Below are 13679 nucleotides of genomic sequence, written 5' to 3'. Positions count from 1 at the left end.
ACCAGTACAATATACATTACAAAATGCATTCTACTATCAAATACATACACATACATATGTTTACAGTACTAGACCTGCATGTATGTATGATATAGATGCTCTGCATATGCATTATGCTCTACTGACTATGCCAAAGCCTTTGACTGTGTGGATCACAACAAACTGTGGAAAATTCTTAAAGAGATGGGATACCAGACCCCTTTTCCTGCCTCCTGTGAAACCTGTATGCAGGTCAAGAAGCAACAGTTAGAACTGGATATGGAACAAGGGACTGGTTCCAAATTAGGAAAGGAATATGTCAACGTTGTTTATTGGCACCCTGCTTATTTAACTTCTATGCAGAGTACATCATGCGAAATGCCTGGCAGGATGAAGCACAAGCTGGAATCAAGATTGCCAGGAGAAATATCAATAACCTCAGATATGCAGATGACACCACCCTTATGGCAGAAAGCAAAGAGAAACTAAAGAGCCTCTTGATGAAAGTGAAAGAGAAGAGTGAAAAAGTTGGCTTAAAACTCAACATTCAGAAATTAAGATCATGGCATCTGGTCCCATCACTTCATGGCAGACAGATGGGGAAACAATGGAATCAGTGACAGACTATTTTCTTGGGCTCCAAAATCACTGCAAATGGTGACTGCAGCCATGAAATTAAAAGACGCTTGCTCCTTGGAAGAAAAGCTACGACTAACCTAGACAGCATATTAAAAAGCAGAGACATTACTTTGCTGACAAAGGTCCATCTAGTCAAAGCTATGGTTTTTCCAGTAATCATGTATGGATGTGAGAGTTGGACCATAAAGAAAGCCAAGCGTTGAAGAATTGATACTTTTGTACTGTGGTGTTGGAGAAGGCTCTTGAGAGTCCCTTGGACAGCAAGGAGATCAAACCAGTTAATCCTGAAGGAAATCAGTCTTGAATATTCATTGGAAGAACTGATGCTAAAGCTGAAGCTCCAATACTTTGGCCACCTGATGAGAAGAACTGACTCACTGGAAAAGACCCTGATGCTGGGAAAGATTGAAGGCGAGAGGAGAAGGGGATGACAGAGGATGAGATGATTGGATGGCATCACCAACTCGATGGACATGAGTTTGAGCAAGCTCCGGGAGCTGGCGATGGATAGGGAGGCCTGGTGTGCTGCAGCCCATGAGATTGCAAAGAGTCAGACATGACTGAGCAACTGAACTGAAGTGAATACATATGATAACTCAAGATATATTTGCAACATCTATAGCAAGATAAGGACTTCCAATGCAGGGCATACAGTAGAAATCACACAAATATTTACATCATTGACACTGAATTAACATTAAGTGATAATGAACTCATTAACAATTCACTGAATAAGTGAAATCCTTGATAGTCTGGTAAGTCCTTCATTTTGTCAAGATCAAAGTATTTATTAAATTCCTCATTCATATGTGCTTACTTGGATGCTAGATCATTTAATAAAAATATTATAGGTATTATTAAATTTGTAAATAGTTATGGAACTGTACAATGACTATAAAATTCACTTAATAGACACACGCCTACCCCAAGTTTATCATTTCAGGTGATCATAAACCTTTCAATTCATAGAAGCATATTAGTTGTTACTGATCTCTTAGAAAAGTTAAGTTTAACCAGAAACTATAAAACTCCTAGAGGAGAACGTAGGCAAAACACTCTCCGACATAAATCACAGCAGGATCCTCCATGACCCACCTCCCAGAATATTGGAAATAAAAGCAAAAATAAACAAATGGGACCTAATTAAAATCAAAAGCTTCTGCACAGCAAAGGAAACTACAAGCAAGGTGAAAAGACAGCCTTCAGAATGGGAGAAAATAATAGCAAATGAAGCAACAGATAAAGGATTAATCTCCAAAATATACAAGCAGCTCCTGCAGCTCAATTCCAGAAAAATAAATGACCCAATCAAAAAATGGGCCAAAGAACTAAACAGACATTTCTCCAAAGAAGACATAAACATGGCTAACAAACACATGAAAAAATGCTCAACATCCCTCATCATCAGAGAAATGCAAATCAAAACCACAATGAGATACCATTTCACACCAGTCAGAATGGCTGCTATCCAAAAGTCTACATGCAGTAAATGCTGGAGAGGATGTGGCGAGAAAGGAACCCTCTTACACTGTTGGTGGGAATGCAAACTAGTACAGCCACTATGGAGAACAGTGTGGAGATTCCTCAAAAAACTGGAAATAGAACTGCCATATGATCCAGCGATCGCACTCCTGGGCATACACACCGAGGAAACCAGAAATGAAAGAGACACATGTACTCCAATGTTCATTGCAGCACTGTTTATAATAGCCAGGAAATGGAAGCAACCTAGATGTCCACCTGCAGACGAATGGATAAGAAAGCTTTGGTACATATACACAATGGAGTATTATTCAGCCATTAAAAAGAATACATTTGAATCAGTTCTAATGAGGTGGATGAAACTGGAGCCTATTATACAGAGTGAAGTAAGCCAGAAAGAAAAACACCAATACAGTATACTAACGCATATATATGGAATTTAGAAAGATGCAAATGATAACCTTGTATACGAGACAGCAAAAGAGACACAGATGTATAGAACAGTCTTTGGGACTCTATGGGAGAGGGTGAGGGTGGGATGATTTGGGAGAATGGCATTGAAACACGTATGTTGTCATATGTGAAACGAATCACTAGTTCAGGGTCAATGCATGTTATAGGATGCTCGGGGCTGGCATGCGGGGATGACCCAGAGGGAGGATAAAGGGAGGAGGGAGGTGGGAGGGGGGTTCAGGAGGGGGAACTTATGTAAACCCGGGGCGAATTCATGTCAATGTATGGCAAAACCAACCAATATAATATTGTAAAATAATTTGCCTCCAATAAAAAATAAATTAATTACAAAAAAATAATAAAATAATTAAAAAAAAAAAAAAGAAAAGTTAAGTTTATAGATTGTGAGTAGGAGAGACACTGAGTTTAAAAAGAAGTTGAGCTGGTTACCAGAGCACACAAGCGGTCTGTCCAGCAGTAACATAGCAAGGGTCATTAACATTTCCAAGAGATTATCAAACAAAAATATGAATCATTTCATTAAGTCCTATTGTGGTGGAGCATTTTTCCAAAGGCATAAAACCCTAAGTTTTGCCTTTTAACTTGCATGCTTGTTATACATTAAAAAAAAATCTGCTGAGAGGAAAAAAACAGTTTCCTAATATACTCTACTTTATAAACCATAAAGTGGTAAATTAATGACTAATAGAGATTTTATCCCTAGAAACAGTGGTATTATATGCAAATATCTAGTAGTTTTATTAGAGATAGAGCAGTAGAATAATTAACAAGTAATTAAATCTCCCAAATCATTAATAAACAAAATGCTTCTCTTCTACTAGAACAGTATGTATGCCTTTACCATTTACAAATTAACTTTTCCTTTACTTTCATTAAACAGAAAGTTAAGTGGTCGATATCCAAGTTGCATGTAATTAACTCTGTGTCATGGAAGTTTCCTCTCATTAATTTTTTGGAATTCCTGTAAAATACTGCTCACAAGGTTATCATAGAGCTAACGTAACCAGGCTATTTTATCTGGATAAAGAAAAAGCAGCCGCATGCAATTTGGATCCAGTTAATGTTGGTTAACATATGGCATCCTGTTTTTTAGTTCCTACACAAAAGAAGAAAAATAGTTTTTAAATGTTGGAGAAGGCTAGGCCCAAAGCAAAGGAAAGACTTCTTTAGGCCCATTTCAAGGCTTAAAACAAAATAAATAAGGATATTTACATCGACATTTAGAAGAAATCATGCATAAACCCTACTTCTTCTGTAATATTTAATGGGATGTTAACTATCTTCCAAATGCAAACTAGCAATTTTTTTAATGGATTAGCAATTTTATAGAACAGAGAGTCAGACCAAATCTTTTAGTAGAATTTCAGTGCACAGAAAAATTCCATGACATAATAGATTTGTTGTTCTACAGACTCATACACAAAATTAACCAAATCTTAACCTCAGAAACAATCCCAACAATTGCAATCCCAATCAGAAATCCTAAAGGGTATTATTCCCATTTCTAAACAAGTGACATTAGAAGTAATCCCTGCATAGAGATGCAGGTGTCCCTACCACCCCCATCCATGGAAACCTTTAAAAGAACCCTCTCTCCACCCAGAGTCTGACCCACTCCACACAATTATCAGCCTGTCATACCTACCAAGCCCTTTTATGAAGCTGATCACAGAGGATCGTCTCCAACAAGCTGTTGTAATCTCCATGAGCCTGAAAAGGAACCCAAACTCACAGTCGGGAACCGTTCGCACAGACTATGTTCCAAAGCAGAAAAAGAGAGTGACCGAGTCCATGATCCCGCTGCTCTGCCACCATAAGTGTCTCAGCCACCAGGTGGGTCTCCTTTATTTCTGGCCCAAGGTGTATTTTTAGTCAGGTGCTAAAGACCTACAGTAGAAGACAAACTAAAACAGGCCTTCCGTCCAGGGCAGACTGTTCATACCAATGGGACAATTTTTAGCTGCTCGGTAAGACAGTGACCTACAACTTGCAGAGTGCCTGTATGTCTATATTTAACCACAAGAACATACTATGCTGCCAGATTAGCCAAGCTGCTCAGAGCACTCCAGGAACATGAGCCTGACCCCCACAGCTCGCCACAAACAGTCCACGCATTCTGAGTCCATGCATTCCCCCAGGGGACAGCCCACCAGGCTGCACTCATGTTCCTGTGACCGGAGAAATACAAGAGCAAAGATAACACAGGGTGGGTGATAAACTGTTGCTTTGGGAACCAGGACTCTTGGCCACAAGTGCAAACAGCTTTAAACAGCTTAAGTTCTTACAGACAAAATGCAATAGCAGAGAATCCCTATCAAAGCCAAGTCAGTGAGAAACTACACTCTTAAGGAAGACGAAACGTTGAACATCTGCTAACACAACCAGTAAAGAAAAGTGATCAGAGTGGAAATCTGCAGTTCTATAATTTTAAAAGGCACAGCCTAAATCGACTTGTGAAAAACTTAATTTATGAAGGAACCAATACTGGTGATGATAGTTAAGTGTTTTACCTTCAAAGAAAAAACAAGATTAGGCCAGTGAGGAGACTGGGAAGGAAAAGGCAAAGTTACTTAAAAACAAAACAGAATTGAAACTAACTGAGCTTTCAATGGGCATTACTTCTGACAGAAGAATTGTATAAGGGTCAGTGAAAATGTATTTTCTTCACTAACACAGCTGTGAAGAGCAAGAAACCCAAGTCATTTTCTATTCTTGATTTACTCAGGGTAATTGAAGGTTTGCTAGAGCAACATAGGTTTAAATTACAAAACAGCATGGTATGGTGAATTGACTGATGAATGGAAACATTTCACAGGAAGGAGAAAAATGTCCAAATTCCCAAAATGAACACTCTAAGTGTTTCAGGCCAGCTCAATGCCAGCAAAGATGCCCCTGTAGTTCTACAGTATCTTACACATCCAGGGTTTATGATGACTTTTATTATTATTATTATTTTAGAGTTGATTATGGTGCCTATGTAGCATCTGGTTTGTTTGAATGAAAGGGGTCAAAACAATTACAATAGTGTGCTGAAGGAGGTTTCTGAGTCTTGAGTACTGAATTCTTCAATTCTCCTTTTTCAGGATCTACATTGGAGTCAAGACTCAAGTGAAAATCTGTACTTTGTCAGCTTCAAATCTCTCAGGCTATTATTAGGCCAACCTTTCAAATGATGTGACTGTCATTCAATGACAAAAAACATTACTTAAAAGAGCCTCAGTGAAATAAGAAAAAATTTTCGTTTTGTCTTTTCACTCTATTATAGATACTAATTATCAAGCAGCATTTAAAGGAGGTACAAGGGAGAAAGAGGTAGAAAAAAGAAATAATGTTAGTGAGACATGGATCTGGAGTTAGGTACTCTGCCAGGCACTTTGTGTGTATTGTTTCATTAAGTCTTCACAGCAACCTTACAAGACAGGCATTACAATTCCATTCTGGAGTCCACGAAAGGAGTTAAAAATAAGATTTCTCAAAGTCATTCAAATATAGGGTTGTCAGACTCCAGAGTCACTCCATTTATTTTTATTCTAGTACTTTCCATACTATGAATTGGAACTTCTAAACAATGGCAAACTTGGAGTATTTATTTTTGTAAACATTTTGAAAGAGCCTCCAAATGATCTACCTTTTTAATCCAGAAACTTCCAAAACCCAAGCATTCATGAATCCCAGAGTCGAGTCTCCAAGATGCCGCCCCATGATCTATTCATCCTTCTGCAGTAGCCTGGCCCGTATCAGTCTCAGAAACATCCCAAGGGCATGAGTCACATTGTTCTCATCTTTGGATCCCTAGAAGAGTTTGGATCCCTAGAATTAATGAATAATACCAGGTGTCTTTTAGAGTCAAAAACAGATGGCAAAAAGTCTGTCCATCTTTGTTACTAAGAATTCCAACCTCACCTCACCCGTCTCTCAGTTCAGTTCAGTCGCTCAGTCGGGTCGGACTCTTTGCAACCCCCTGACTCAGAGCTTATTTCTCCCATGGGACACACCATTCCAGCAATCCTGATCTTGCCTCAGTTTATGTTAGTTTATGTTATGTTATTGATGAAAGCATCAAATCATGGATAGGTGAAGGCTCCTATGGGCAGGCATACTGACAGCTGAGTAAGTGAAATATGTCAGCTGATGGCTTATATTGATAGAAAAACCAGAAGACAACAAAAAGCAGACAAAGAACTTTTGAAGGATAGCAGCCTTAGGATATTTTAGTATAAAAAGAGACCATCCTGAACTATCCTGGTGACCCAGTGGTTAGGAAACTTGCCTGCCAATGCAGGGGAAACGGTTTCGATCTCTAGCCTGGGAAGATTCCACATGCCGCAGGGCAACTATGCCCATGTGCCATAACTACTGAGCCCACGCGCTGCAGCTACTGAAGCCCATGGGCCTAGAACCCATGCTCTCTGCAGCAAGAGAAGCCACCGCAATCAGAGGCCCGCACACCACAGCTGGAAAATAGCCCCCACTCACCATAACTAGAGAAAAACCGAGTGTCAGCCGCGAAGACCCAGTGCAGCCAAAAATATATAAAATAAGGTAGTCACATATAATGAATCTTTAATAATTAATACATTTGCTGATGATCTGAATTCATTTAGACATGGTTGAATCATGACAGCCTCTGACAGCACAGATACAATACAGAGAATTGTAAAGTACACTTTGGAAAGAATTCTATTCAGTATTATTAAACTGAAATGTTTATACACATCAAGGGTTAAACTTTATGACCTGAAGAAATTTACTCAGAGATCATTCATTCCCCAATGATGCTAAATAAATGTCATGCATTTTAAACTATACTAATATAATCTAAATTTAATAAATAACATAAAATGGACTGCTGGCATGCTTAATTGATAGTTCCATAATAATCCTCAAATATTAATTGAATGATGACTTTAAAGCTGATGCTTATTACTTTAACAGTTAATCTAATATTCATAAAAATTTCCTTTCTGTATCTGCGTGGCCTGGTGGCCTGACTACAAATATTTTTAAGTGCAAGTGAAAGCCCTAACAGGCTGCTTCTATTTTCACAAGCTTAGAAGTTGCAAGGACATTCCTGAGTGTATCTGGTTAACCTCATTGCTTTGGGAAAGACTGTTTCTAGGCTACTGACAGACTGATACTATTTCATGCTACTTGATTAACATGAAGGTTAGATTATATAACCACTTCCATCAAATGGGACCTACAGGACTGTATGAACTTTCCTTAATGTATATTACAATCTACCTTGTTATATTATGGGAAGCAAGAAATAGCCTTTAGACACCCACTCAAATTTTTTAGCAAGGAGAACAAGTTATCACTTAAAGTGATGATACTGAACATTAACTACCTCAAAACCCTGAAGTGATAAGAAACTCAAGCTGATGATTTTTTCTCTTTTTTCCATCATTGGTCTTAAAAACCCAACATTTCTCACTGAGTCTTTAGAACCAGTGTGTGATATATTTAATGAAATATTTCAGTAATAAGATGTTACATTTTATTTGCATAATCACATACACATTAGCCTTTCTAGAAATCTAAATACAAGGAGCCTCCCCGGTGGCTCAGCAGTAAAGAATGTGCCTATGATGCCAGAGACTTGCAGGAGATGCAGGTTTGATCCCTGGGTCAGAAAGATCCCCTGGAGGAGGGTATGGCAACCCACTCCAGTATTCTTGCCTGGAAATCCCCATGGACAGAGGAGTCTGGTGGGCTACAGTCCATGGGGTCATGAAGAATTAGACATGACTGGGCAACTAAATAACAACAGTAAATACAAGTGTTAACACAGTAACACAGAAACATGGCAGTAAACATTAAGATGACAGTGCCAAAAGGATTATATATATCTTTTCACTATTTTTCCATGACATAACATAGTACAGAATATAATCATTCACTTGGATTAACAAATCTTTCAGAGACAAAGAACCTCTGAGGCTGTCTTAGAATAGAAACCAAATTAAGTACAACATAAGCAAACATCCCATGCAGCCTCACCCCTTCCCAGTGGAAACCATAGTAAGGGCCAAGAACCTACCAAAGACAGTGTGTCATTATGCTTGGAGGCAATGGCTACCATACAGGCTTCTAGTTGAAGGTGGCAACTGCCAAGCAGGTCATTACCTAAAGACAGATGCAACAAACAAAGGCAATCCGAAAACGTTTACCAGGAAGGTCTCTAGGAAAATACTGGTTTGTTCTGGTGCAGGGCACCCCTGGAACCCAGCCACTGTTAAAGCAGTGTTCTACCAACAGACTGTCATATGACAATGACAATCTATGACATACAGATTGTCTGAACCTACAAAGCCTCTCTTTAAACCTCCACGTGTCACCCGCTCTCTTGTAAATTACCAGGTGCACTTAAGCCCCACCTTGGAGAGGAAAATCAGAAGGGGTTCTATGCTAATGAGAAATGAAAGAACTTATTTGTGTTAGACCTACTCTAAGTGTTTCTTCTCCAAAAACTTTTCTCTGAAGATGAATCAGCTTAGAAAAACACTCCCCAGTCCCACAGCAGAAAGTGCAATGCCTAACCGGATCTTTCCCTGACCTATAGTCTTTTAATTATGTTACATTGGAGGAACACTGTCCTGATCCTATTTCTTGAGTTTAATGCATTTATTCTGGGAGGAAGAGGGCTGACAAAAGACTCTTTATAGCTCTTTTTATAGAGCTTGGGAGCTCCATAAAAAGCACAAATTCCAGGACAAATTTCACCAATTTCTAGTGAAATTGGTGGAAAGCTGGGATCTATCTTTTTTAAAGCTTCCACAAGTAATTCAGATGTGCAGCCAGGTTTGGACGCTACTGGTGGCCTCTGGGAATATTTAATTTTAAAAAAATGATAATTGAGTATGCTGTAAAACTGTCTCCCCAGACAGGGGAATGGGAGGGTTTAAAACAGTTACCATCTTGAACAGAGCTGTCAAGCTAGTAACATCATCCTTACAACTCAAAACATAATAAAGAACCAGAAAGTAACCTCCCCCCAAACTTGGGGCTCATTTATGTTGTCCTTTATGTGTTTTTCATCTCGAAACAGCCTCAAAACATCTTTGCCCAAATAGATGTCACAAAACTCAAATACTTTACACAGTCTATTCAAGTTCTCACTGCAAGTCTAACTTTTATTTGCATACAACTCAGGCAGGTTTATTTGTTCAGTTTTTAAACCCTAGGCGAATTGGATGCAGAGAAGGCAAGATGTAACAAAAGATCACTTCATAGATGCAAAAATTCCAAAATGCACTTACACAATTAATGACAGTGCCAACAAAGGCAGGGCAATATCTGCCTTTAGAGTTAAGACTCCTGGAAACAATAGTTCATAAGGACATTTCTGACTAGCGGCCCAGAACAAAAAAGAGGGGATCTTCAAAATGTATTGCATTAGGGATTTTTCTGGTGGTCCAGTGTTAAGACTTGGAGAAGGAAATGGCGACCCACTCCAGTGTTCTTGCCTGGAGAATCCAAGGGATGGCGGAGCCTGGTGGGTTGCTGTCTATGGGGTCGCACAGAGTCGGACACGACTGAAGTGACGTAGCAGCAGCAGCAGCAGCAGCAGCAGCAGCATTAAGACTCCACGTTTCCATTGCAGAGGATGAGTGTTTAATCCCTGGTTGGGGAACTAAGATTCTTCAAGCCATGCAGCATGGCCAAAAAAAAAAAACAACAAAAACGATGTATTGCATCAATAGTGGAGGGTGAAAACTCAAAGGATTTTCATATTTTTACCCAGAACATCTAAATACTTAATACAATGAACTTGATAATGGGAGCTCAGAGAGGCACAGTTAAACTGAGAGAAAACAACTATTGCTTTTGAAAAAGCATCATTGAAACCAATATTTCCAACTTGAAGTTTTGATTGGTCCTGAAAACATTAAACTTCTCGATCAAGTATGCAAATGATGGTGAAATAGCTAATACCAGGAGCTTAAGGAATGAGCTCTATCCTTCCCTTTTGACTATTCATTAAGAAAGCATACGGAAAACAACAGTGCCTAAAAACCAGTTACGTTGAACATTAAAGAACCATTCAGCTAAGTATCCCATATCCATTTCCACCCAACACTTATGAATCTCGTCTGTACTGGTTTTATGTAGGAGCAAAAAAGAGGCATTCCCAAAAAAGAACTTTATATATTAGAAATGAACAAAGTAAAGGCACCACTTTGTGGGGGATTAAAATGGTTGTTTTTTTATCAAGTTAAATTTTGCCTTTACAGGTCAATGAAGAAGCAGGAAGAAGGGACTTTGTCACATAACTTTTTACTACTAAGGAAGCCTCTATCCCAAGACTTTTCATCTCCACAACCTTGCTCTGCCCAAGGATTCTTTGAGACAACTCAGCCTATAGCATGATTTCTACATTCTACTTTGGATCTGGAGTTGATGATATGTTTGAGAATCAAAAAATATGGTCTAAGAAAGGGTCCTCCTTCAGGTAAGACCTTACGTGTCCAAAGCAGGCAAAATAAGGACTCCATGGCAGCCAGGACCCATAAGTCCAGGTTTAAGGGGTACTTGCCCCACAACTAGCCATGGGACCTTGGGCAAGTCAAGTAGTTTGAGATCCAGACTTTTCACTCAAAAGATAATGGATTCAGACATTTGCTATGAAAAAATAGTCATCCTCCTGCAGCATTTTAAAAGCAACTAAACACTACTTTGGCTAACCTAGAGAGCTGCATTCAAAGATGTCATCAATCTAGCAGGCAGAACAAGCTGACTGTCAGAAGTCACCACTATGCAAAATCAGTATAAGACAACTCCCAAGATGAAATCCATGTTTAGAATGTCTTTATTTTTTTTTTATTATGAAATGATTCTGCTGCCTAAAAGTCTGGGGACCTACTAAAAAACAATTCAAGATAATTTTAGCTGTGATTTTCAGTACCAGCCACATAAAACTATGAAGCGCTTGAAATGTGGTTATTGCAACTGATTTACTGCATTTTCATTTTAATCCATTTAAATTAAAATTGAAAACTTGATACTTGATTCAGTTATAGGAAAAAATTTAGGTACATCTGTAATAATTTGCATATGTAAAACTAGTTTTTTAAACTGTAAATTTTATGATATCTAAATAGAGATCAAGGATTTTTGGCCAATTTGGTATTCAAATTTAGATGCATTAGTGGTTTGAGATGAATCAACATGGATTTTGGAGAATTATTCCCTCTAAAAAGAATATGAAATATTTCATGAATAATGTTTATGGTGACAGAGAGACATAGAGAACAGACCTATGGGCATGGGGGGAGGGGAGGAGGGAGAAGGGGAGACATATGGAGAGAGTAACATGGAAATTTACAATACCATACGTAAAATAGACAGCCAGTGGGGATTTGCTGTGTGACTCAGGGAACGCAAACAGGGGCTCTGTGACAGGCTGAGGGGTGGGATGGGGAGGGAGATGGGAGGAAGGATCTGGAAGGAAGGGACATGGGTGTACCTATGGCTGATTCTTGTTGATGTATGACAGAAAACCACAAAATTCTATAAAGCAATTATCTTTCAATTAAAAGGTTTTTAAAAAGAAAAAAAATGTTTATGCTGATTACATGTCAAAATAATATTCTAGATATACTGGACTAGATAAAATACTAAGAGAGATTTCAGATGTTTTCAAGCTTTGTTTAATGTGACTACTAGAAAGCGTAAAACTGCAAAAAAAAGTTGTGCATTATATTTCTATTGTACATGCTGTTCTCCAGACCAATTACTGCTTTATAAAACTTTGACATATGGGAAACCATTTTTGTGAATAAACATGGAAAGCCATTAAAAAAGTCACCGTGTTGCTTACCTATGAATCAGTAAACACCTCTGGCCATAAATATTCACAAATAAGCAATAAAATATTGATGTATTGATTCAATATGCAAATATTTATTAATCACTTCAAAAACTATCAGGCTGGGTAAGACTGGGATCTTGGTTTTAGGGGGACTCTGTTTCAAGACTGAGGAGTTAGCTTTATGCCTGCTTAAAGCTGAAAAAGTTAAAGAAACATGTCTAAATCGCACACCCAAGGGACTCCAATACAATTCTCCTGGCTCAGAAGTGTGCACTCTTCCTGCTATACCAGACTGCCTAGAAACTGAGATGCAGGAACACCATAAAAGAGATCTCAGTTATTAAATGCTTCCACATGGCACCCAAATCCGCATAAAACCAAAAACATAAAACTGACTAGGAAACAGAGTTTTAAACATCTTAATACTCCTGTAGCCCTGTCTAACTATATCCCACACGTTACAGCTGAGTACACACAGATTGGGGATAACCACTGTATTACCATCAGCATTCTTACTGAAAACCAGGGACTCCCATTTTGCCTGCCTCTTGAGGGTCACTGCTTTGCAATTCAGGGCAATCCAAAGCACCTACTGCAGTGCTCCACACACAGTGGGTTCTCAGTGTCAATCTGTTTGTTTACAGCTTTAATTTGGGAGTCACAGGAAGAAGGAAGAAGAGGGAAGAAGAGCTGGTAAAACAGTCTGACAAAATGTGAATTCCTCACACAGAGACCACAATCTTGATTCATACTGTTCCCACAGCAGGATCATTTCATCGACTAATCCCCACCTGAAACCTCAGAGTCCTTGGAGCGCTAGAAAACATGGGCTCCTAGTCAAGCAGAAAGCTCAACTGGCAACTGTGTATCTGAAGCTTTGGTGGGCTTCTATTTAGTTCCAGGAGGTAGGTCTTGAATTCCCTTCAGCTGCTCTGGCCAGCCACCCTACCACTCCCTTCCTCTGCTTCTTCACTCCAGCCACACACTTTTTGCTTGACATGCCTTTTCCTCCCAATCCTGCCAACACATCTTCTCTTTCAAAGACCTTTTACAAATCCAACTGGTACCACAAAACCTCCCTTAACCAAATAAAAGGGCAACGGTTCTTTTCCTCATCCAATTACATCCTGGGATGCAATAACTTTGAGCCCTCTGAATGGAAAGGGATGGAAATATTTAAATATGTATCTATATGAATGGAGTTTTGTTACTGTATAACTTCTTGGTTTATGGTTTATAGTATTATTTCTGTCTCAACTATACTGCTGTTAGTTCATTTATTTAAATAATT

The 13679-nt window shown here is 38.8% G+C and overlaps 1 protein-coding gene across 7 annotated transcripts in view; it reads right to left on the bottom strand.

Annotated features, from left to right (window-relative positions):
- Window positions 1–13679, bottom strand: part of FRY (FRY microtubule binding protein) — a 438131-nt gene that overhangs the window by 220239 nt on the left and 204213 nt on the right. Inside the window, exon 1 of one of the 7 annotated variants that reach the window (XM_055426287.2) lies at window positions 4220–4572. The exons of the other annotated variants lie outside the window; for them this stretch is intronic. Within the exon in view, the coding sequence (XP_055282262.2) occupies window positions 4220–4280 (61 nt within the window). The 5' untranslated portion in view covers window positions 4281–4572. Of the gene's footprint in view, window positions 1–4219; window positions 4573–13679 lie in introns of those variants that run through there. 7 annotated transcript variants of the gene reach the window in all.

This window comes from Moschus berezovskii, chromosome 13 (genome assembly GCF_049115385.1).
Source record: "Moschus berezovskii isolate FMDL1 chromosome 13, NW_MosBer_1.0, whole genome shotgun sequence".
Classification (NCBI taxonomy): Eukaryota; Metazoa; Chordata; class Mammalia; order Artiodactyla; family Moschidae; genus Moschus; species Moschus berezovskii.
Note: the sequence above shows the minus strand (reverse complement) of the source record. Positions and strands in the feature narration are given on the sequence as shown.